At 38.8% G+C, this 26,260-nt stretch overlaps 1 protein-coding gene across 2 annotated transcripts in view; it reads left to right on the top strand.

Annotated features, from left to right (window-relative positions):
* KIN (Kin17 DNA and RNA binding protein) overlaps positions 1-26,260 on the top strand; it is a 39,776-nt gene that overhangs the window by 676 nt on the left and 12,840 nt on the right. Inside the window, exons 2-9 of one of the 2 annotated variants that reach the window (XM_079912055.1) lie at positions 3,259-3,353; positions 5,554-5,597; positions 5,682-5,804; positions 6,650-6,831; positions 9,250-9,298; positions 10,247-10,304; positions 22,675-22,804; positions 24,967-25,017. In XM_079912055.1, coding sequence (XP_079768181.1) covers positions 3,259-3,353; positions 5,554-5,597; positions 5,682-5,804; positions 6,650-6,831; positions 9,250-9,298; positions 10,247-10,304; positions 22,675-22,804; positions 24,967-25,017 — 732 coding nt within the window. The remainder of the gene's footprint in view (positions 1-3,258; positions 3,354-5,553; positions 5,598-5,681; positions 5,805-6,649; positions 6,832-9,249; positions 9,299-10,246; positions 10,305-22,674; positions 22,805-24,966; positions 25,018-26,260) is intronic. The other variant, XM_079912054.1, reaches the window with a different exon arrangement.

Genomic DNA, 26,260 nt, shown 5'->3' with positions numbered 1-26,260 from the left:
GTGCCAGGACTAAGATGTTATTGCGAGTGAGATGTGGCCTCTGGAGTCAGAATCAGAATTAGGAAGCCGACAAGTCACATTGTCTCTGCCTGTTTACTTATCTGAAAAGTGAGAATAGTAAGTGTCCCTACTTGTAGGATTGTTGTGAGTTTTAAATGAGTGAATTATGTGTAAGGTGGCTCAAGGGGTCTTTGAGCAGATCTTGAAAAAACTTCGCTGTGCTGTGGAGTTTACATTTTTCCCCATTATTTAGATGGATGATGAAGCACCTGGAAAAATTGAGAGCAGGCTAGTGACAGGATCACGTTTTTCTCTGGAGATTGAATTGGGTAGGAAAGGAAGAGCACTGGGCACTTGTAATAGTATAATCCAGTGTTTCTGCAAGGGAGGGATGAGATACTTTAGGTGGGCCTCACGTTGAATAACATCGATACAGTTATTCTCTTTCATTTCTCTTTACTACTAGTCAAGGTAAAATTCTTACACAGAAAACTAGAGACTAGTACCGGGAACATCCATATATCCACTACCCAGATTTAACGCTTTAAGTTTCACTTAACATTTTAAATACTTTGCCATGTTTCCTTTTCTCTGAAATATGTAAAGTAAATTACAAGCATCAGGGTATTTCACCTATAAATATTTAAATACGCTCCTCTAAAATATTAGGATATTTTTCTATATAGCCACAATATATGTCATCACACGTAACAAAATTAATAAATATTTCTTCATATCGTCTGGTGCATACTCCATAGTCACATTTTCTCAATTGTTCCCATAAATGCTTTTTAAACAGTTTTTTTAGCATGGGGAACTATATTCAATATCCTGTGATAAACCATGATGGAAAAGAATATGAAAAAATTATATATGTATGTATGTATATATGTATAAAAAACTGAATCACTTTGCTGTACAGCAGGAATTAACACAACATTGTAAATCAACTATACCTGAATAAAATAAAGTAAAAACAAAAACAAACAAACAAAAAAACCCAGAGCCAGTCAAAAGCTATACATTGGATTTGGTTATTTGAACTTTTTAAAAAATAGACTATTTTTTAGAGCAGTTTCAGGTTCACAACAAAAATGAGCAGAAGGTACAGAGATTTCTCGTACCCACCCTGCCCTCAACATGTACAGCCTCCCCAACCATCAGCCTGGTGCAACAGAATGGTACTTTTGTTACAATCAGTAACACTACATTGGCACATCATTAGCACCAAAGTCCATAGTTCGTATTAAGGTTCATTCTTGGTGTTGAACATTCTGTGGCTTTGGACAAATGTATCATGACAAATATCCACCATTATAGTATCATACAGAATAGTTGCATTGCCCTAAAAATCTCTGTGGTGTCGGGTGTTAGGACTTTTAATTCTCTCTCAATTTTAAATTTAAAATAGAATTCCCTCCCTTCCCCTCTGTTGTTTTTCTTGACATTGACTTGAGGAGGCTAGGCCAGTAATGATCCTAGAGGATTCCCCCTGTAACAATTAACTTTTCTTGTGGTTGTCGTTCGTCTTCTTTCTCTAACTCTTGTAGTTTTTGTAAACTGGAACTTAGGTCTGAAGGCTTGATTAGGTTCAGGTTAAATATTTGGGAGCAGAATCCTTGATAGGTGACCCTGTGTATATCACATTGCATCAAATAAGGAAGCCCATGATGTCTGGTAGTGCTAAGAAAATTGAGTACAGTTGACAGCCTGTAAAGTAATGTTGGAAAGTAATATTTTCCCCTTTGCAAGAGCAAGTAACTATGGGGGAACTGGTAACAAATACTAGTGGAGTGTGGAATCGTGCCTATAGCTCCAATTTCCCATCAGCCTTTTACTCATGTGTTTTAACATCTTTGCTTGAGTCACTTATTTCATTAGAAGTTGAAAAGTGGTTATTTTTCTAGTTCTTTTTACATTTATTGTTGACCACCATTCTTTTGAAAAAATGAGCTTTTTCTCATTAACTAGGGTTATTTGGTTGTCCTCAAATGTTATCCTAAAATAGAATTCCTCAGGGAAAGAGAAGACACGTTTGATTCTCTCTTTTAATTACTACTTTTCAGAGTAAGACACTTGGGGTGATTCTGACCTGTTTGCCCTCACATCTGTTCATTGCCCTTCCCTGCCTAGGGGAGGAGAAGCTGACCCCTACAAGCCCCCTCCCCTGTCTCTGTCTCTAATACTGGAAGAATGAGGGGGAGGGAGGTCAGATCCGGAGTATTCCCCTCCTGCCCATCCACTCCCTTGAGTTTCTAGAATTTAATAACATTATTTTGCTTTCATCTTACTGATTTATTTGTAATTTATGGGAAGTGGTGCTGGTTTTTTGTTTATGAGACTGATATCAAGTCTCCTTTTAAGACGCAGTTAAGGAAGAGTAATGCATAGGTAGGGCACAGAAGAGGCAAGAATTGTGTAGGCATCTGTGGATGACTGAAGATTAGGAAACTGCTCTAAGCAAGATTGAGGGTTGAAATCAGGGCAGTGGCAATAGGATTGAGCCGAGGGACTGGGTAAGTTATTAGGTCGGCGGAGTAGACGTAGTGCTGAGTGGAGGTAGAGGACTCTGGGATGCTGTCCTGGGTCCTGGCCAGGTGACGGTACAGGACAGTGCTGTTCACCAAGATGGGGGAGACAGAGGAGAGGCACATTTTTCATTTCTCTTACTAGTGGAGAATCAGGTTCAAATGTTAAGTAGAATAGACACAAAGTCAAAACTTGCATGTTTTTTACAATCATCTGAAGAAGATACAGATTTAGTATGATAAAATAAGGTTTATGTATAAAATGCAAGTGTATTTTGGGTAATGAGCTAAAGTATAGGAAAGTGAGTGAAAATAGTTTCCTTAATGGAAATTCACTAATGACCCATTTTACCTTGTTGTAGTCCTCAAAACGCTTGCATAACACTTTGTATGAAGTAGGTGCCCAATAGGAATTTGTTAAATTGAGTCAAAAAATAAAATCGCTCTTCTGTTATTGTGCCCTGTAATGTTTGTTACTAATGTCTGCTTTCTAAAGCAGTATTTTTCTGTCTCTTTAATCTTCAGGGATTCTTTGATTAGCAGGGTTGCAAAACTCAACTTTATAAAAAAAATTTTTTAGAACGATAGGGTGCCTACAGCCAGTGACTTGATTATTTTTTACAATTTATCATCGAAGAGCAGCTTTCTAGGATTTAATTAAATACTTATATTTAGGGCCTATTATAATGAGCTAAATCAAGATTTAACCACTACCTTTACATTTTTGTAGAATGGCTTTAAGTGTCATTGTATGTCCGAATCTCATCAGAGACAACTGTTGCTGGCTTCAGAAAATCCTCAGCAGTTTATGGATTATTTTTCAGAGTAAGTAACTCAAAGCCATCCTTATATCATAAGCTTTATTCAGTTGGACATTTAATAGATGCTTAATATTTAATATATTGGAAGCTCTGTTTATTCCTTACGTATTAATGTGATAGCTGTATTATCTTTGTGCTCAGTTTTTGTTTTGACAGTTTATCATTGTGTGGAATTGTTAAAAAAGTATGTCTCACAAATCAGTCTTTCTTCCATTCACTTCAAACATATGAAAAACCATTGCTCAGTCTAAAACAATTGTGGCTAAGAGCACAGGTCTGGAGTCAGACTGCTTGTCATTAAGTCCTTCAAAGCTGGGCTTCTCCACTCAGGAGCTGCGTGACTTTGGGTGAACTTATACGGTTTCTCTGTGCTTTAGTCCCCTCATCTGTAGGTTTTGTACCTTTCAAGTATTGTCTTTCCTTCATAGGGTTTATGCGAAGATTAAATGAGTTAATACTTTGAAAGTGTTTAGAAGAGTGGTCAGTACTCGATTAATATTAGCTGTTAATTATTATTATTACAATTAATATTTAGTCTTGCCTCCATCCCTTTCTTTTTTTCCAGGGTTTTAGACCTTTTGGTATTAAACCCCAAAGACTTTTGTTTATGTGGGTTATAGCTTGTAAATTAGGGATTAAAACTGAGACATTAAAAAAATTTATTCATTTAAAATCACAATATAAGCCTATTACAGTCAAAATAACATTTTTACATGAAAATTAACTATATTTTCCAACACACAAAAAGCACACAAAAAAATAAGAGTGGTGGTGTTTTACATTTTTGCAAATCTCTTCAGTGTCTGTCTTCATAGAACACAGTTGTATTCTCACATCTGCTTCTACCTTCATTCTCTTCTGAAATGTTGCTTGGTTGAAATACATAGAGAAAGTCCAGCTTTTACACAGATGTGTAGTTGGAAGCAGGGGGAGTATTTTAATAGCCTTTTCACATAATTTTGGCTATTCTTCTATGATACTACATTGAAACACAATGGCGTGGTAGTTTCTTAAAGATTAGTTGCATTGTGGAATCAGAAACCATATAGCAAACCTTTTTTTTTTTTTTTTTTGCGATACTCGGGCTTCTCACTGTTGTGGCCTCTCCCGTTGCGGAGCACAGGCTCCAGACGCACAGGCTCAGCGGCCATGGCTCACGGGCCCAGCCGCTCCACGGCATGTGGGATCTTCCCGGACCGGGGCACGAACCCGTGTCCCCTGTATTGGCAGGCGGACTCCCAACCATTGTGCCACCAGGGAAGCCCCTAGCAAACCTTTTGTACTCTATGACATTAAAATCCATGTGATCCTTTACTTGAAGTGGATCTTGTACCCATGTGTGGTTTTGTAACATCACACATCAGTCATTTGGAAAATATTGCTTCATTGAGTTACACACGTATTCTGAAATTCTGAATGGTGATACATTTTATTATGCAATATCATAAAATCATACTCACTAATGTCAACTCAGTGCTGTCAGAAACATCTTTAAGTATTGGGAAGTATGTCAGACTCATGGTGGCGGATACTAGTTTACCAGAATTCACATTTTTTGCTTGAAAGCTCAAATTTTATCATTGGCAACAAATACTGTCAGTTGTTTTTCTTGACCTGACAGGCTCACTTTGTTTATTTTTGAGAAAATATCTACTGAATACTTAATTTGAAATAACTATTGTCTATATGTCTGTCATTTCTCAAATATCAAGTGATGCTTTCATGTCTCTGTGCCAGATGGGAACAGCCTTCTCTTTCTCTTCACCTGTAAACGTCTTGGTCAGAATGTATATCTTATTCACCTATGTTTATCTGTCACTTAACACAGTGTGCTCAGCTCAGAGGGACACATTAAGTGCCAACTTCATGTTTTATTATCAATAGAATGGGATAATTATGCCACATTCAGTAGCACTGAGACTCCATGAAGAATCCGCTCCAAACATGTGTGGTCACTTTTGCTGTGCCACCTTTACCAAGACAAAAAGTTCCAGCTCCAACTTGACTTTTAACTTTAATTCTTGAAAGCTGTAATCTTTCAGGATTTTTCCCTTGTTCGGTTTTTAAAAGTTCGGAACAGATATTAACGTAGATGTTTTATATATCATGTGCTCACGCAAACTGTATGATGGCTTAAATTTCAGGAAGGTGATGCTATGTATTTGTAGAAATCACCTTAATGCTTTCCCTCCCTGCTTTATTAGGGAATTCCGAAATGACTTCCTAGAACTTCTCAGGAGACGCTTTGGTAAGTATCTTAAGGCTTGTGCACATAATGACTTTATAATCTCATAATCTGCTCAGGGTCAGCAGTGTCCTAATTTCTTCTTAGGAACCAAGAGGGTTCACAACAACATTGTTTACAATGAGTACATCAGCCACCGAGAGCATATCCACATGAACGCCACGCAGTGGGAGACGCTGACAGATTTTACTAAGTGGCTGGGCAGAGAAGGTAAGAACAAGACATGATGTGAACCGTTGTTATATGGCTGCACCGCAGGGAGGGAGAGAATGATCATATTTTCTGTGTAAATTTATGAAAAAGAGGATGAGTAGGGCAATTAGAAGCTGGCGGAGAGGAGCATAATCTTCCAGGATTGATTTTGTGCGCTGCAGGTGTGTAAGAGCGTCTGGAGTGATTCTTTCAACAGTGCAAAGGTACATCACTGAAGCATCCACTCGTTAGGTTAAGGACCAGTACCCATCCTCTTCCACTTTTCCCACTACATTCGTTGCACTTTTGGAAACTTCTGTTACCCCTTCTTAAGGCAGTTTTTAAATTTGCTGCCTCTTTTTCCATTTCTAATAGGATGGAAAGTTCAGGAAAAGAACAGAGAAAGAAATTTTGTATCAGGGTATTAGTTATTGAGTGTGTTTCTTTATTCCATTTTGGGGAAGATTTCTGCTTGGTTAAGTTAGAATATCCTGTACTCAGTGGATATTAAGTACTTAGAGACAGTTGAATAATTGCTAAGCAAGATAATGCTTTTTTTAAATGTTTTCCTTGTTTAAATGTGTTGCCTCAACCTAGTCAAAAATCAAAATAATGTTTCTTTTCTCTTTAAAGAGTTAAAATATTCCAATTAAAGTCTAAATGTCACTAACTGTAAATATGGAAAATTCACGTGCTGTATGAATTTGTGTATTTGAATGTGTTTGAATGAGTGTATTTGAATGAATGAGTAAATACTGCAGAGAGAGACCACATTTATATGTACTTTCAGCTTTGATTGTATTCAAAATTATAGTGTCCGTTACTGTTTTTTTTTTTTTTTTAAATCCATTACTTTTTTTAAGGCTTGTGCAAAGTGGACGAAACACCAAAAGGCTGGTATATTCAGTATATAGATAGGGACCCTGAGACGATCCGCCGGCAGCTGGAACTAGAGAAGAAGAAGAAGCAGGACCTTGATGATGAAGAAAAAACTGCCAAATTTATTCAAGAACAAGTGAGAAGAGGTCTGGAGGGGAGAGAGCAGGTGGGCATCATCAAGAGAGGGACTAGACAAAGGTCTGAAGAAGCAAAATCGCTTGTTTGTTTAAGCCTTGAACGAGTTTTGTAGGAGAAAGGGCATAGCCAAGTATAAAAGTCCAGGCTGTGGAGTTGAGACAAACCTGGGTCCATTCCTGACTTACTGACTTCACAAGTTTGTGTAATTATGGAATCTTCTAAACCTCAGTTTCCTCATCTCTAAAATAGAGTCAGTACCTAGTGGCAAAGACATAAACAGAGCGTTTCAACTGATTGTAATTAATGCAGTGCTGGGGATGAACACAGTGTGTGAGAACACAGGGGCTGGCACTTGCTCCAGCCTGGGGAGGACCTAGAATATTTGAAGGTAGCTACATCCCCTAGGCTGAGGAGTCTTGAGGAATTAATGGGTAAAATCCAGGTAGATGGGGAAGGGAAAGCATGATAAAGTTGGTTCAGGTGTTAGAATAACTAGATCAAGGCATTTATTCCAACAGACGTTTATTGGTCACCTCCTGTGTGCCAGGCGTTCTTCTAGGCACTGGGGATACAGCCAGTGGACAAAAGATAAAAATCCCTGCCCTCAAGGAGCTTACATACTAGAAGTTGTGTGTGAGCAGGAAAATACAGCCTAGTGTGTATGTGAAACTACTAGCCATTTAGTATTTTTAAAAACTTTTTATTGTGGTGTAGCACACGTGAAGTAAAGTGGATGATGTGCATTAATCTTAAGGTTACAGCTCGATGAACTTTCACATATGTATGTGTCTTTAGATGGATGGATGGATGGAGCAATAGATAGGTAGTCCATGTGACCACCACTCAGATCAAGATATGGAACATTTCTAGTATCCTAGAAGGTTCCCTCATGCCCATTCCCAATTAATATTCCTTGTCCTCTAAGAAGAAAGCACTGTTCTGATATACTATTGACTGTTGGTTAGTTTAGTCTGCCCTTGAACTTTGTAGGAATGGAATCATCCAGTTTGTTCTCTCTGTGTCTGGCTTCCTTAGCTTACCATAATGTTCTGTATGTGTAGTTCATCTACATCCTTTCCTATCAGTGCTTCACCCTGTTTTTTGATTGATGTATTTCATTTTACGAATATAATATAATTTATTTATCCATTCTCCTGTTGAGAAGCATGTGGCTCGTTTCCAGTTTTTAGCTATTATGAATACAGCTGCTCTGATCATTGTTGAGCACATGTTGTATAAGCCGTTGAGTACAGAGTGATGCAGGAAGTAGCAGGCGATGAGAATTAAGATATCAGTGAGGATCACTTTGTGAATCAACTTTTGTACCATGTTGATTGAACTCTTTGATAAGTGAGAGAGTGAGTGTGTGTTACGTCACTTACATTAACATGCATATTGTCACACAATCTTTTAGAAGTTTTCTACATTAAATTAAAACAGGAACAGTGCTTAAACTGCTGTAAATGTGAAATTTAAACTCCTTAAGACTGAAAGCTTTTTATTCTCTTGCTTTTTAAAAATTTAAATCTTCATTTTCAATAGAGAAAATATTATAACTTCCTATCGTGGAAATCACAAAGGATTCACATCTTGTACTGAGGAAAGAGGTTTACTTTTTGGAATAACATTATTGCTCTGTAACATTTTAGCTTAATATTGCTAAAACCTTCAAGTTAATTGTACTTTTCAGGTGTAAACAGTATCTTTACCCAAAAAGCAGGGGAAATTCTATTGATCAGTGCTTCCTCATTCTACATTTAAACTTATCAATTTTTTCAAAGTAAGATCATGTTCTTTTGTGTTCCTTTGTGAAATCCTATATGGACATTACCTAACAAAATATTTTAGCTAGATCTCAAGGTCATCCTTCTTATTTATCAGTAGTAACAACAATTAACATTTATCAAACACTATGGCAGGCACTATGCTAAGTGTTTTATTTATATTATCCTAGTTAACCCTTATCATAACTCTAAATATGTAGGTTATCCCTACTTTAAAGATGTAATGATTGAGCCTTCAGGGAGATGATGAGATTGACCGAGATGACAAGGCTCATAGGTGGCAGAGGAGGATTTTATACACAGTCTTCTTCAAGTCAGTCTTAGACCCTTGATCATTACACTAAATCGTACTACAAAAGAGAAAGGTTTTGCTGTTTAAAGTAATCCTCTAGCTAAGATTCCTAGAGTTTATTGCTTTATGTTGTTGTTTCCTGCTTAAATTGTAATAGAAATAAAAATGTAGGTAAACTTCTGCAGTTCGGTACAGAAAAGCTACTTTTTCCCCCCCGTAGAATAATTCTTTATTGGAGAATATTTGCAATACATATAATTTCTTAATTAGTATCTTAACCATTTTAGGTAGCAAGTCATAATTAAGGACTATTGAATATTGATGGTAAATGCAGTTGTGAACCAAACCTTCAAACTTTTTTTTTTTAAAGGAAGTCCCTGTTTTTACGGAATTAAGCAGAGAAAATGATGAAGAAAAAGGTAGTTTTACTTTTCTTTCTTCCTTTTTTAATATGGATGCTTTTGTATTGGCTCTGCCAAAAGCTAGCAACATGTTTGGGAGCAAGAGGTGTTATCTGTCTGGATTATTCTCCTCAGTAAAATGAAAAGGTGATAACAATGAATTGGATGGAATGCCTACAGCAACAAGTAACCAGACTGAGTAAAATGAGCGTAAACAATAAGGAAATACCTTGCATACCAAGAGTCCCAGAGGTAGGATGGTTCCGGATGCCACACTATCAGTAGCTGGACACAAGGTGGCTGCCGGCAGTCCAGCCATCATATGCAGACTCAGTATTGTCCAGAAGAAGACAGAGAGCATCTCTGTCCTTTGGAGTCCCCTGTGAGCAAGGAAACTTTTCCTAGAAGACCTTCTTCCCACCAGCAGACTTCCTTTTGAATGTCATTGACCAGACTGTATCACATGTCCACCTCAAAAATAGTCACTTGGAAAGGGAGTGGAATTATTTTCATTGGTTTAGACCAAAGACCCTTACTAATCACTTCCCATAGGTCCCACCCCCTAGTCCCATCACCTTGGGCATTAGGTTTTCAGCATTTGGATTTGGGAGGGGACACAAACCTTCAGACCGTAGCATCCTCCAAGCCATACGTGAGTGGTATGGACACCCAAACAAAATTGGATTCCTGTTACCAAGGGGAGAGGGGCAGTGGAGTGGGGAAGTGGCCAAGGCTGTCTGCTACATCATGTGATGGTCTTTCGCAGCTCTGTAAGCATCAGTCCAGTATATTTTACAGGAGTTTATGATCTCTGGGTAGGAGCATTCCAGCTCTCATGTATTCAAAATGTCCATGAATTTCTACATAGCTGCATTGTGATATTTATTATAATTTTGTTTTATTATGTCTGATGTTTTATTATAATTTTCCTGAAATATATATGGAATACCAATTCTTTTCTTCCAGTTACATTTAATTTGAATAAAGGAGCGTGTAGTTCAGGAGGAGCATCTTCCAAATCAAGGTGAGCTATGTGAACAGGTATCTTAGAACCTGAAAATTTGGATGAAATGTTGATTACTACATTTCAAAAGGTGCAGAACTGTGAATTATTTTTTTCTGGTTTTTATTTTCATCTTTTTCCTTTTTGTTTAATGATTGTTTTGTTTTATTTTCTTAGGAACTGGTTTTTTTCTTATTTGCCTATGATGAGCTGATTATATCTTTTAAGGAAAAGCTCATTTTCATTAAATGCTTCACATGGTAAACATTAGCTTCTCCCTGAAAGCTTCTCCACTTAATGGTTCTTTCTGTGCTACGGCAATACTATTCAGTTTTCTGTCATAGCCCACTATCAAGTTTGTTAACTGGAGTACACACTTCTTGTTTTACCTGCTCTATTATGATCTTCTGAGAACAGAGACTGACTTATTCAACTATCTCCTTAGCACCTAGTAGAATATAAGTGCATTAGTAGACACTCAGTAATAATTGCCTTCCCTTCTAGATGGTGTGGTACTGAGCAAGACTTGACCAGCCTTTTCTATAAAGAGCCACATAGTAAATATTTTAGACGTTGTTGGCCATGTGTCTTTGTCATCACTTAACTCTGCTCTCAGAGCGAGGATGCAGCCATAGATGATACATAAATGAATGAGCTTGGCTGTGTTCCAATAAAATCTTATTTATAAAAACAGGCAGCAGACTGGATCTGGCCCTCAACTGCAATTTTTCAAGCCCTGGTATGGCACGTAGTCAGGTATTTATATCTACTTTTCATGTTCTCTTCTCTTGCAGTTCTCATATATTCTTTCACCGAATATCTGTGCAGTACTTATGATGTGCAGTGCATTCAGTTTGGTTATGGAGGTGAAAAGATAAATCAGACAGGATATTCAGAAGGGCACTGTATATTCAGTATCTACTGGAATTTAGTTTTAAGCTGGGTGATTTGCTGTTTTACTTAATATTCCACATGGTGCTTATTTAACCTAACTCAGTTTTTTGTTGGTGGGAGTTTTTTTTCTTTTTGGTTTACAGGCTAGTGGTTATTTGCACGACTAAATAAGTGTCTAGGAGAATTGAAGGAAACGGGCAGTCTGAGTCAGCAGTGCCTAACTGCTTCAGGATGACTTGCCAACTGTCTTAACTTTGATCAAAGTGTTTCAGTAGTAACATCTGTATTAGATATCATGAAGAAATTGGTTAATTGGGTTCTATATATGGTACATTTGAAAAGAAAATTTCTTTTCAAAGTATTGCTGTGATATGACCAGGAAGACAGACTGCAGCATATCTTAACACATGCCATATAGTTTTGGACCCTTATGTGTTTCTATTTTCCTTTATTATTTGTTATTCCTAAGTGTAGATGAATGCTGAGATTGGTCCCACTGGGCCCCAAATTGATCGCCCTTATGTTAGTTTTCTATGGCTGCTGTAACAAGTTACCACAAACTAGTTGGCTTGAAACAGCAGAAATTGATTCTGTCTCTGGAGGCCAGAGTTCTGAAATCAGTATCCTTGAGCCAAAATCAAGGTGTCTGCAGGCCTGTGCTCCCCCCAGAGTCTCTGGGGAGAATCTGTTACTCACCTCTTCTGGCTTCTGGTGGCTGCAGGCATTCCTGGGCTTTGGGTTGCATTCCTTCAGATTTATCTCTGCTCTATCTTCACATCACCTTCCCCTCTGTGTGTCATCCCCCTCTGCTTCCCTCTTTTTTTTTAAATTTATTTTTTAATTTAATTTTTATTTATTTATTTATTTATTTGGTTGGTTGATTGGTTGTGTTGGGTCTTCGTTGCTGCACGTGGGCTTTCTCTAGTTGTATCGAGCGGGGGCTACTCTTCGTTGCAGTGCGCGGTCTTCTCATTGCAGTGGCTTCTCTTGTTGCGAAACTTGGGCTTTAGGCGCGTGGGGTTCAGTAGTTGTGGCTCGCGGGCTCTAGAGCGCAGGCTCAGTAGTTGTGGCGCACAGGCTTATTTGCTCCACAGCATGTGGGATCTTCCTGGACCAGGGATCGAACCCATGTCCCCTGCATTGGCAGGCGGATTCTTAACCACTGCACCACCAAGGAAGTCCCTGCTTCCCTCTTAAAGGATGCATGTGGTTGCAGTTAGAGCCCACCCAGATAATCCAGAATAATCTCATTTTAAAATCTTTAACTTAATCCCATTTGTAAAGACCCTTTTTCCAAATAAGGTGACATTTGTAGATTCCAAGGATGAGGACCTATAGCTTTGGGGGTCTGCTATTCAACCTATTACATCCCTATGCCAAACTGTGATTTAGTAAAAACATTAGTTCTATTTGACCAAGTTCTGTGACTTCAGTCTCAACTGTCTATAATAATGTGAAAATAGTGTTGCAGATAATACAATGGAGAGACTATCTAAGTTTTCTTTTTCTGAAATTATGGTATATTTTTTTAGAGGTTGGGATTTATTTTCCTGTTGATTTATATCTCATATATTTAAAACCCAGAATTAACTAAGTTATCTAGGTATCAAAAATGGATAATTTAGGCTGTGTGAGGCACAAAGATAAGCCCTGCTTCCCCATTGCTGGAACAAAGATTACTTAGTTCTCACTTCTGTTTTTCCTTTGGGCTTCCCTGTCTCTTTTTTTTTTTTTAACATCTTTATTGAATATAATTGCTTTACAATGTTGTGTTGGTTTCTGCTGTATAACAAAGTGAATCAGCTGTATGTATACATATATCCCCATATCCCATCCCTCTTGCACCTCCCTCCCACCTTCCCTATCCCACTCCTCTAGGTGGTCACAAAGCACCGACCTGATCTCCCTGTGCTATGCGGCTGCTTCCCACTAGCTATCTATTTTACATTTGGTAGTGTATATGTGTCCATGCCACTCTCTCACTTTGTCCCAGCTTAACCTTGTCCCTCCCTGTGTCCTCAAGTCCATTCTCTATGTCTCTGTCTTTATTCCTGTCCTGCCCCTAGGTTTTTCAGAACCATTTTTTTTTTAGATTCCATATATATGTGTTAGCATACGGTGTTTCTTTTTCTCTTTCTGACCTACTTCACTCTGTAGGACAGACTCTAGGTACATCCACCTCACTACAAATAACTCAGTTTCGTTTCTTTTTATGGCTGAGTAATATTCCATGGTATATATGTGCCACATCTTCTTTATCCATTCATCTGTCGATGGACACTTAGCATGCTTCCATATCCTGGCTATTGTAAATAGTGCTGCAATGAACATTGTGGTACATGACTCTTTTTGAATTATGGTTTTCTCAGGGTATATGCCCAGTAGTGGGATTGCTGGGTCATATGGTAGTTCTACTTTTAGTTTTTTAAGGAACCTACATACTGTTCTACATAGTGGCTATATCAATTACATTCCCACCAACAGTGCAAGAGGGTTCCCTTTTCTCCACATCCTCTCCAGCATTTATTGTTTATAGATTTTTTGATGATGGCCATTCTGACCAGTGTGAGGTGATATCTCACTGTAGTTTTGATTTGCATTTCTCTAATGATTAATGATGTTGAACATCCTTTCATGTGTTTGTTGGCAATCTGTATATCTTCTTTGGAGAAATGTCTATTTAGATCTTCTGCCCATTTTTGGATTGGGTTGGTTTTTTTTTTTTTGATATTGAGCTGCATGAGCTGCTTGTATATTTTGGAGATTAATCCTTTGTCAGTTGCTGCGCTTGCAAATATTTTCTCCCATTCTGAGAGTTGTCTTTTCATCTTGATTATGGTTTCCTTTGCTGTACAAAAGCTTTTAAGTCTCTTTAGGTCCCATTTGTTTATTTTTGTTTTTATTTCCATTTCTCTAGGAGGTGGGTCAAAAAGGATCTTGCTGTGATTTATGTCGTAGAGTGTTCTGCGTATGTTTTCCTCTAAGAGTTTTATAGTGTCTGGCCTTACATTTAGGTCTTTAGTCCATTTTGAGTTTCTTTTTGTGTATGGTGTTTAGGGAGTGTTCTAATTTCATTCTTTTACATGTAGCTGTCCAGTTTTCCCAGCACCACTTATTAAAGAGACTGTCTTTTCTCTATTGTATATTCTTGCCTCCTTTGTCAAAGGTAAGGTGACCATATGTGTGTGGGTTTATCTCTGGGCTGTCTATCCTGTTCCATTGATCTATACTTCTGTTTCTGTGCCAGTACCATACTGTCTTGATTACTGTAGCTTTATAGTATAGTCTGAAGTCAGGGATCCTGATTCCTCCAGCTCCATTTTTCTTTCCCAAGATTTCTCTGGCTATTCGGGGTCTTTTGTGTTTCCATACAAATTGTGAAAATTTTGTTCTAGTTCTGTGAAAAATGTCACTGGTAGTTTGATAGGGATTGCATTGAATCTGTAGATTGTTTTGGGTAGTATAGTCATTTTCCCAATGTTGATTCTTCCAATCCAAGAACATGGTGTATCTCTCCATCTGTTTGTATCATCTTTAATTTCTTTCACCAGTGTCTTATAGTTTTCTGCATACAGGTCTTTTGCCTCCTTAGGTAGGTTTATTCCTAGGTATTTTATTCTTTTTGTTGCAATGGTAAATGGGAGTGTTTCCGTAATTTCTCTTTCAGATTTTTCATCATTAGTGTATAGGAATGCAAGGGATTGCTGTGCATTAATTTTGTATCCTGCTCCTTTACCAAATTCATTGATTAGCTCTAGTAGTTTTCTGGTAGCATCTTTAGGATTCTCTGTGTATAGTATCATGTCATCTGCAAACAGTGACAGTTTTACTTCTTCTTTTCTGATTTGGATTCCTTTTATTTCTTTTTCTTCTCTGATTGCTGTGGCTAAAACTTCCAAAACTAAGTTGAATAGTAGCAGTGAGAGTGGGCAACCTTGTCTTTTTCCTGATCTTAGAGGAAATGGTTTCAGTTTTTCACCATTGAGAATGATGTTGGCTATGGGTTTGTCATATATGGCCTTTATTATGTTGAGGTAAGTTCCCTCTGTGCCTACTTTCTGGGGAGTTTTGATCATAAATGAGTGTTGAATTTTGTCAAAAGCTTTTTCTGCATCTATTGAGATGATCATATGGTTTTTCTCCTTCAGTTTTTTAATATGGTGTATCACATTGATTCATTTGTGTATATTGAAGAATCCTTGCATTCCTGGGATAAACACCGCTTGATCATGCTGTATGATCCTTTTAATGTGCTGTTGGTTTCTGTTTCCTAGTATTTTGTTGAGGATTTTTGCATCTGTATTCATCAGTGATATTGGCCTGTAGTTTTCTTTTTTTGTGACATGTTTGGTTTTGATATCAGGCTGATGGTGGCCTCATAGAATGAGTTTGGCAGTGTTCCTCCCTCTGCTATATTTTGGAAGAGTCTGAGAAGGATGAGTGTTAGCTCTTCTCTAAATCTTTGATAGAATTTGCCTGTGAAGCCATGTGGTCCTGGGCTTTTGTCTTTTGGAAGATTTTTAATCACAGTTTCAATTTAAGTGCTTGTGATTGGTCTGTTTATATTTTCTATTTATTCCTGGTTCAGTCTCAGAAGGTTGTGCTTTTCTAAGAATTTCTCCATTTCTTCCAGGTTGTCCATTTTATTGGCATATAGTTGCTTGCAGTAAGCGCTCATGATCCTTTGCATTTCTGCAGTGTCAGTTGTTACTTCTCCTTTTTCATTTCTAATTCTGTTGATTTGAGTCTTCTCCCTTCTTTCCTTGAAGTCTGGCTAATGGTTTATCAATTTTGTTTATCTTCTCAAAGAACCAGCTTTTAGTTTTATTGATCTTTGTGATTGTTTCCGTCATATCTTTTTCATTTATTTCTGATCCGATCTTTATGATTTCTTTCCTTCTGCTAACCTTGGGGGTTTTTTGTTTTTCTTTCTCTAATTGCTTTAGGTGTAAGGTTAGGTTGTTTATTTGAGGTTTTTCTTGTTTCTTGAGATAGGATTGTGTTGCTGTAAACTTCCCTCTTAGAACTGCTTTTGCTGCATCCCATAGTTTTGGGATGTTGTGTTTTCATTGTCATTTGTTTCTAGGTATTTTTTGACTTCCTCTTTGATTTCTTCAGTGATCTCTTGTTTATTTAGTAGTGTATTGTTTAGCCTCCATGTGTTTGTATTTTTTACAGGTTTTTTTCCTGTTATTGATATCTAGTCTCGTAGTATTGTGGTTTGAAAAGATACTTGATACGATTTCAATTTTCTTAAGTTTACCAAGGCTTGATTTGTGACCCAAGATATGACCTATCCTGGAGAATGTTCCATGAGCACTTGAGAAAAAAGTGTATTCTTTTGTTTTTGGATAAAATGTCCTATAAATATTAGTTAAGTCCATCTTGTTTAATGTGTCATTTAAAGCTTGTGTTTCCTTATTTATTTTCATTTTGGATGATCTGTCCTTGGTGAAGGTGGGGTGTTAAAGTCCCCTACTATTATTGTGCTACTGTTGATTTCCCCTTTTATGGCTGTTAGAATTTGCCTTATGTATTGAGGTGCTCCTATGTTGGGTGCATAAATATTTACCATTGTTATATCTTCTTCTTTGGTTGATCCCTTGATCATTATGTAATGTCCTTCTTTGTCTCTTGTAATAGTCTTTATTTTAAAGTCTGTTTTTTCTGATATGAGAATTGCTACTCCAGCTTTCTTTTGATTTCCATTTGCATGGAATATCTTTTTCTCTCCCCTCACTTTCAGTCTGTATGTGTCCCTAGGTCTGAAGTGGGTCTGTTGTAGACAGCATATATATTGGTGGTGTTTTTGTATCCATTCAGCCAGCCTATGTCTTTTGGTTGGAGCATTTAATCCATTAACATTTAAGGTAGTTATCAATATGTATGTTCCTATTACCATTTTCTTAATTGTTTTGGGGTTTCTTTGGTAGGTATTTTCCTTCTCTTGTGTTTCCTCCCTAAAGAAGTTCCTTTAACACTTGTTTTAAAGCTGGTTTGGTGGTGCTGAATTCTCTTAGCTTTTGCTTGTCTGTAAAGGTTTTAATTTCTCTGTCAAATGTAAATGAGATCCTTGCTGGGTAGAGTAATCTTGGTTGTAGGTTTTTCTCTCTCATCACTTCAAATATGTCCTGCCACTCCCTTCTGGCCTGCAGAGTTGCTGCTGAAAAATCAGCTGTTGACCTTATGGGGATTCCCTTGTATGTTATTTGTTGCTTTTCCCTTGCTGCTTTTAATATTTTTTCTTTGTATTTAATTTTTGATAGTTTGATTAATATGTGTCTTGGCGTGTTTCTCCTTGGACTTATCCTGTGTGCGACTCTGCACTTCCTGGACTTGATTGAGTATTTCCTTTCCCATATTAGGGAAGTTTTCAACTATAATCTCTTCATATATTTTCTCAGTCCCTTTCTTTTTCTCTTCTTCTTCTGGGACCCCTATAATTCAAATGTTGGTGTGTTTAATATTGTCCCAGAGGTCTCTGAGACTGTCCTCAATTCGTTTCATTCTTTTTTCTTTATTCTGCTCTGCAGTAGTTATTTCCACTATTTTATCTTCCTGGTCAGTTATCCGTTCTTCTGCCTCAGTTATTCTGCTATTGATTCCTTGTAAAGAATTTTTAATTTCCTTTATTGAGTTGTTCATCATTGTCTGTTTGCTCTTTAGTTCTTCTAGTTCCTTGTTAAACATTTCTTGTATTTTCTCCATTCTATTTCAAAGATTTTGGATCATCTTTACTATGAGTAGTCTGAATTCTTATTCAGGTAGACCGCCTATTTCCTCTTCATTTGTTTCATCTGGTGGTTTTTACCTTGCTCCTTCATCTGCTGCATATTTCTGTGTCTTCTCATTTTGCTTACCTTACTGTGTTTGGGTCTCCTTTTCACAGGCTGCAGATTAGTAGTTCCCGTTGTTTCTGGTGTCCGCCCCCAGTGGGGAAGGTTGGCTCAGTGGCTCGTGTAGGCTTCCTGGTGGAGGCGACTGGTTCCTGTGTACTGGTGGATGAGGCTGGATCTTGTCTTTTGGTGGGCAGGACTGTATCCGGTGGTGTGTTTTTGAGGTGTCTGTGAACTTACTATGATTTTAGGCAGCCTCTCTGATAATGGGTGGGGTTGTGTTCCTGTGTTTCTAGTTGTTTGGCATGGGGTGTCCAGCACTGGAGCTTGCGGGTCGTTGAGTTGAGCTGGGTCTTAGTGTTGAGACGGAGATCTCTGGGAGAGCTCTCGCCTATAGAGATTACATGGGGCCGGGAGGTCTCTGGTGGACCAAAGTCCTGAACTCGGCTCTCCTACCTCAGAGGCTCAGGCCTGACACCCAGCCGGGGCACCAAGACCCTGTCAGCCACACACTGTCTTTGGTTTTCCATCTCCAGGCACAGCCTGGCCTCCACACACCTCCGTGTCTCCAGGAAGACTTGGCACTGGGCCCGGTCTGACAGGTAACTAATGAAGATTCCAGCTGTGTTCATACACATGAATAACACTGCCTGGGCCACAACTCATCAGCTCAGTAACTCCACTTCGGTGTGGCTTCCCTGTCTCTTAATTGCACGCATGCTCACTCCAGTTACTGAAAGCAGAATCCTAGGGCTGTTCTAGAAGCCTTCCGTTCCATTTCCAGTCTGTTACTGTTCATTTCCTGCCTTGATTTTAACCTCATTTGACCCTGTCTCAATCTCTCACCTTTCTACTAGAATCTTTTTTTGGGCTGGTGGGGCATTATTGGTACAGCAGCTGGTGTAAGATTATCATACAAAGCAAAGCTGGAAACAAATTGCCTATTTTCTTTTTTTTTTTTTTTCGGTATGTGAGCCTCTCACTGTTGTGGCCTCTCCCGTTGCGGAGCACAGGCTCCGGACGCACAGGTTCAGCAGCCATGGCTCATGGGCCTAGCAGCTCCGCGACATGTGGGTTCTTCCCGGACTGGGGCACGAACCCGTGTCCCCTGCATCGGCAGGTGGACTCCCAACTACTGTGCCACCAGAAAAGCCCTCAATTTTTATCATTTGTATAATTTTTGTTTTTCTAGAATATTCTTTTCAACGAGGTATTCAAATTTATTATCCGTTTTATTAATCTTTTAGAATACTGTCCTTCATCATGTCTCATCAACATTCTTTATATTTTTCATTTATTCATTTTAGCTCTAAGAGATTCTTTTCTAAAATTTAATTAATTTTTGGCTGTGTTGGATCTTCATTGCTGTGCGCGGGGGCTACTCTTCGTTGTGGTGCGTGGGCTTCTCATTGTGGTGGCTTCTCTTGTTGTGGAGCACGGGCTCTAGGTGTGCAGGCTTCCGTAGTTGTGGCATGCCGGCTCAGTAGTTGTGGTGCATGGGCTCAGTTGCTCCGCGGCACATGGGATCTTCCCGGACCAGGGATTGAACCCGTGTTCCCTATGTTGGCAGGCAGATTCTTAACCACTCTGCCACCAGAGAAGTCCCTCTAAGAGATTCTTGATATCACAAGCAGAAAGGATCTTTCTGAACGTCAAATCTTACCATGTCTTTCTCTTGTTAAAGACTTTCAGCAATTTAAGCTGTCGTCTATATGATAACCTCTAGTTACGTTTACAGGCGTACCACCTGCCATCTGCACCGCGGCTCTGCTAAGCCATTTGTCTCCTACGCACTCTGTGGTCTCACCCTCGCTTGCATCTACTGCTCTCTCTCCGTGCAATGCCCTCCGTATCTGTTCTCCCACTACATCATGAGATCCTGATGGGCTGTTCTGTTCATCTTTTTATTCCCGGTGATTCTCACATTTTAATCATTTAGTAATGCTGAATACATTTGCTAAATAGAAAACTTTATTTTTCCTATTCAGTTTAGTTTTCTTGTGTGGTGAAATATACATAACATGAGATGGTCCATTTTAACCATTTTTAAGTATACAATTCAGTGGCATTAAGTAGATTCACGTTGTTGTGCAACCATCGCCGGTATCCATCTCCAGATCTTTTCATCATCCAAAACTGGAACTCTGAGCCCACTAAAAAATAACTCCCCACGACCCGTCCCCTTAGCCCCCGGTTACCTCTCTTCTACTCTTCCGTCTTTATGAATTTGACTACCTCATTTGAGTGGAATCATACCGTGTTTGTCCTTTTGTGTCTGGCTTCTTTCACTTAGCATAAGCTCTTCGGGGTTTATCCATGTTGTGGCATGGATCAGAATTTCGTTCCTTTTTAATCTGAATAATACCCCACTGTATATATAGACCACAGTTTGTTTATCCATTCATCTGTCAGTGAACATTTGAGTTGTTTTTACCTTTTGGCTCTTGTGATTAATGCTCTTCCGAACATCGGTGTACAGATACCTGTTCAAGTCCCTGCTTTCAATTCCTTTGTGTATTTACCTGGAAGTGGAATTGCTGGAGTGTATGGTAATTCTGTGTTTAACTTTTAAAAGGTTTTCCACAGCAGCTGCAGTATTTTACATTCCCACCAGCAATCACACAAGGGTTCCAGTTTCTCCACATCCTTGCCAGTGCTTGTTATTTTCTGTAATTTTTTATAATAGCAATTCTAATGAGTGTGGGTAGTATTTCATTGTGGTTTTGATTTGCAGTTTCCGAATGATTAGCGATGTTAAGCATCTTTTCATGTGCTTTCTGGCCATTTATAGATCTTTGGAGAATTGTCTATTGTCCATTTTTAAATTGGGTTAAATTTCCAAGCTGAAACAAATACCAAAATATTGAGTAATTTATAGATGTGTTTGACGACTCACTGTTGATAAAATTTGAGGAATCATGGAGAATGTGAGAAGACACAGAAAGCAGAAAAATAAGCAAATGTTTTTTCTAAAAGTGGAGAAAAATCTTCAGAACACAATAGTAGCTAGCTTTTCCTAGTGATTATAGTAGGAAATAGGTGGTTTATGAACATGTAAGGAAGAAGTAATTACTAGACCCGAAAATAGCCACGTAATCCTTCTGCTGGGATTATTAGTGCCTATTATATAGACATATTGTGGTTGTTTATGATCTGGAATTATTGCTAAATTCGGTGGATTCCTAGCTCAAAGTACATTTAACTCTAAAGCATATTTATTTTGAGTAGCACGTTGAAGAGTTTATCTTTATTTGGACTTAATCTGTTCACAACCAATGTATATTATTTACAGTTGTCACAAACCTTAGAACTTAAAAATATGACAGAGGATTGAATTATGGGACAAAACCTAGTAAGTGAAATATCGCAAGGGTAAATTTAAAGCCTTCCAGTTAGATAAAGAGGGAATGGCTTCCATGAAGACAGGGTGTGGGAGTCCTGACCTGCAGCCTCCCCATATAAGAAGCAGGGATTTCAGTTGACTGCAGGCTCCACTGGGAGTCCTTACAGTCGTCCGGCTGCCAATAAAGCTAATGCTGCCTTTAAATGTCTAAAGGAAAAGGTCCAAAGAGTGGAAAATATTAACTCTACTGTATTTTCTATCAATCACACTTTTTTTCTTGTTTCCATGGTAGCTTTGTGCAAATATGTGTTCTTTGTATTTTACAAGTATGACAAATTAAATAATTAGACTGATAATATTCAGTGAGTCAGCAAATATTAATGGAGCGTCTATTTTATCTGAGCCACAAGATAGTTACTGCTACTTTACAGGCGGGAATATATATATATATGTGGATATATATATTCTCTGCCCTACTGTGAGAGAGGAGTCATATATACAAATGATTATATACCAGGTGGAGTGGGATGCCTGCCCCAAAGTGCTATGGCGGTTCAAAAACAACAAATTCCAAGAAGCCTCATGAAGAATGGATCTTAAAGAAGTTCAACAAACGGAGATAAATGGAGAGACTATTTTAGGTATAAAAGAGGCATGTGCAGATTTGCAAAAGCTTGAAGCACAGGGCATGGCTCAGTCAATAGCAGATTGTTCAGAATGACCAGTATACGTAATAAATCAGGGATGGCATTCTGGGGCCTGTGGTGACAATTTTATGATGACACTCAGAAATGTAGAATGTACACTGACGACGTTAGGCAATTGGGAACGATAAAAAAAATTTTAATTGGATGTTGAGATCTTTGCTTTAAAGAAATAGAACTGATAACAATGTGCTGGACTTCTACCAGCTGTTTTACAAACATCTCACTTAATCCTGCTGGTCGAGCTAGAGTTGGGTCACATTACTACCCCCGTTTATATGTGAGGAAATGAGGCTTAGAAAAGTTAATTGCTCAAGGTCCCAGCAGAAGTAGGATCAAACCCTGGTGGCCCCAACCCTGAAGCCAATGCTGTCACCCGTCACTCAGCCACACTGATAGAGTGGCACTAGCTGAAGGTGGGGGGACAGGAAGGGTTCCATTTTCTCATGGTGCTCCCGGTCTTGTAAGTGATAGACACGCCCTTTGTAGTTTTGACTAATCTGTTGGAAGCTAACCATATAACAGATTTCTTCTGTGTTGTTCCTTCTGCACATTATATAAAGCCTGCGTCTCTGCACAGTTTTTGTTAACAGCACGGTTCCTTTTCCCATCAGTTCTTTGGGACCAAGTGCTCTGAAGACAGTAGGGAACGCAGCATCGGTGAAACGGAAGGAATCTTCCCAGAGCTCAGCTCAGTCAAAAGAAAAGAAGAAGAAGAAATCTGCACTCGATGAAATCATGGAGGTACGCTTTATGAAGTGCTTGTCAACTCTAGCTGTTAGGGGAAGGATGTGATTCCAACCAAGGAAAGTTAAATAGTTTCACCAATTATGAGATTAATATAAAGTGAGAAAAATGTGCTCATACCAGGTTAGGAAAAAAGAGCGTAGGTGTAGTTCCATCTGAATGAGGCTGGAACCTCCTTAGATAGGTTTATTTTCTTGCCTCAAGTGCTGTCTTCAAAACACTCCATGAAATTATGGTCAATAGAGTTAGTTTAGGAGAACCTCAGTGGTAATTGAAGCCAGAAATGAAAGCTCTGCTCACCTTTGGTGGCTTCGTGAAATTGGCATCCTCCATGGATGCCCCCACCAACCTGGGCTCTCCTGTTGCCTCTGACTTCCACTTACCACCTCCTACCCGAGAGAGAAAGCTCTGACATTATTTTTTTTTTTTTTCGCGGTACGCGGGCCTCTCACTGTTGTGGCCTCTCCCACTGCGGAGCACAGCCTCCGGATGCGCAGGCTCAGTGGCCATGGCTCACGGGCCCAGCCGCTCCGCGGCATGTGTGATCTTCCCAGACCGGGGCACGAACCCGTGTCCCCTGCATCGGCAGGCGGACTCTCAACCACTGCGCCACCAGGGAAGCCCTCTGACATATTTTTAATGTGATTTAACCTGATGGCCAAGTTTATATGATGAATCAGTGAAAACCTATGATTACCTGGATCTAGGGCTATACTTTTGCTCTAAATTTACCTGAGATTCTAGAGCCGTTCTGCAGAAGGTTCTTAATATATTCCTAAGTATTCCTTTCTCCCTTCCAACACATCACCTTCCCTTATCAATAAATTTATGAAATAAGTAGAAAAGGCAAAGAGAAAGAATAAATGGGTACAAGAAGCTAACGTTTTTCCCTGTAACATCATTTCCTCTGGTCTCCTCATTCCTTTTCTTCATTTGTCAAGGGATGGGAGTAACTGTTTGGTCTTCCCTGTTACTGAGTCCTCACACAATGCAGGACAGTTAGAAAAGCTTAAAGTATAATATAACGTGTGTACGCTGTGAGATGTAGTCATTCGATCATTCAGCAGATACTGAGTTGCTGTTACGTGCTGGGCATCATGTGAGGTCCTGCATGTGTAGAGTAGGGAGAAAAACACAGTCCCTGCATGTCATGGAACTTTCACCCTAGTGAAGGAGGCATTCCATGACCAAGTGAACCAGTGGATAAGTAATTACAAAATGCTATGTGCTGAGGAGGTCTGAGGGCAGGGAGTGGGGAGATAGCTTGTTCCCCCACTAGGGCAGGGGAGATCTCTAGCTCAGCATCCAAAGGGAAGATCCAGGTGACTAGAGCATGGTAAGCACAAGAGTGGTGGCATTTGAGGTTGGAGAGAGAAACAGGGGCAACACCACAGAGGTCCTATAAGCCATTTTGATTTAATTCAAAGTAAAATGGAAAGCCAGATCTACCTGCTTAGAATATAACCATGCCAAGTTTAGAATATTTTTTGTTCATATTGGAAAGTTGGAGGAATTAAGATGAGGTTTTGAATCAACCAAAGAGCGACATTGTTCAGTCCCTTTGAAAGTAGGTACTTAGGGTTAACTGAGCAGTTGAGAAAGAAAAAGGTGTGAGATACAGCCAGGTCAGCTGGTCAGCACGTTTTCCTTTTGGTCACCCTTTCATTTACTTCTCTCCTGGTTGTGTTTTTCTTCCCCTCCATTCACAGTCTTTATTATCCTTATCAAACAGGGAAGCTCCTCTTTGCCATCAATCTGTATACCCAACTATGCTGTGCTGAATTGGTCTGTAAGAGTTATGTTTTTGCCCCCTGAATACATCACTTGTTTTCCAGCGCATGACAGTCCAGGGGAGGAAGCAGGGATAGGGCAGAGTAATGCTGGCAGGTGGCGTTGCAGTATTGACTCAATAGAGGTTGTTTACGTTTATCTTCTTGGTCAGTTGACTTGCCTATCACTTATTTTCCTAAATCCAGGTTGCTTTTTTTTTCAATCAAAAACTAATTGCAAAAAAAGGTTTGTGTTTATCAGAGATTGCAAATTATATCGATCTTCTGTGAAGTGTGTTTTATGGTGTTCTTTTGCTAAAAGAAATGTTATTTGAAATAAATTGAGGATTTTAAAGAGGTAATTTTATGAATGTCTCATGCGTCCTCCAGATTGAAGAGGAGAAGAAAAGAGCTGCCCGAACAGATTACTGGCTCCAGCCTGTACGTATCCCGCTGGGGCTTCTTACTTCTAAATGTGCTTTTAAGCAAATGATTTAAATAGCATTTGGTATAAATGACTAAATTTCTTAAATATCTGTAAATTCTGTAGATAGATTTATAACTTTAATGACTTGTCTTTGCATCTACTCTGTAAGTATTTGTTATATTGTTATTAGAGGGTTACTTCATGTTCATGGACCAGTAATGTTTCTTGAGTTTAATGCCAAATTTGTGTATGGACAAATTTGAATTTAAGCCTGGAATTATTTTCAGTTTTTGCTATAAGAATACCCAGTTAGGTACTTTGTTGTAAAAACAGCTTTTTTTTTTTCTTTAACATCTTTATTGGCGTATAATTGCTTTACAATGGTGTGTTAGTTTCTGCTTTATAACAAAGTGAATCAGCTATACATATACATATATCCCCATATCTCTTCCCTCTTGCGTCTCCCTCCCTCCCTCCAACCCTCCCTATCCCACCCCTCTAGGTGGTCACAAAGCACCGAGCTGATCTCCCTGTGCTATGCCGCTGCTTCCCACTAGCTATCTATTTTACATTTGGTAGTATGTATATGTCCATGCCACTCTCTCACTTTGTCCCAGCTTACCCTTCTTCCTCCCCATGTCCCCAAGTCCATTCTCTAGTAGGTCTGTGTCTTTATTCCCATCCTGCCCCTAGGTTCTTCATAACCAATTTTTTTTTTTTTTAGATTCCATATATATGTGTTAGCATACGGTATTTATTTTTCTCTTTCTGACTTACTTCACTCTGTATGACAGACCCTAGGTCCATCCACCTCACTACAAATAACTCAATTTCATTTCTTTTTATGGCTGAGTAATATTCCATTATATATATGTGCCACATCTTCTTTATCCATTCATCTGTTGATGGACACTTAGGTTGCTTCCATGTCCTTGCTATTGTAAATAGAGCTGCAATGAACATTGTGGTACCTGACTCTTTTTGAATTATGGTTTTCTCAGGGTATACGCCCAGTAGTGGGATTGCTGGGTCATATGGTAGTTCTATTTTTAGTTTTTTTAAGGGACCTCCATACTGTTCTCCATATTGGCTGTATCAATTTACATACCCACCAGCAGTGCAACAGGGTTCCCTTTTCTAAAAACATGTTTTAATTATATAAGTTCAAGGAAAGATTTGTTTTTTATTGCTTTTTTATTATTGCTTCTTCTGTCTTTTTTCGTTTTTTCTTAATCTAATTTACTAAAGTCTTTAAAA

The sequence above is a fragment of the Stenella coeruleoalba genome (assembly GCF_951394435.1).
Source record: "Stenella coeruleoalba genome assembly, chromosome: 2".
NCBI lineage: Eukaryota > Metazoa > Chordata > Mammalia > Artiodactyla > Delphinidae > Stenella > Stenella coeruleoalba.
The sequence above is the reverse complement of the archived record's forward strand: the minus strand, read 5'-3'. Positions and strand labels throughout refer to the sequence as shown.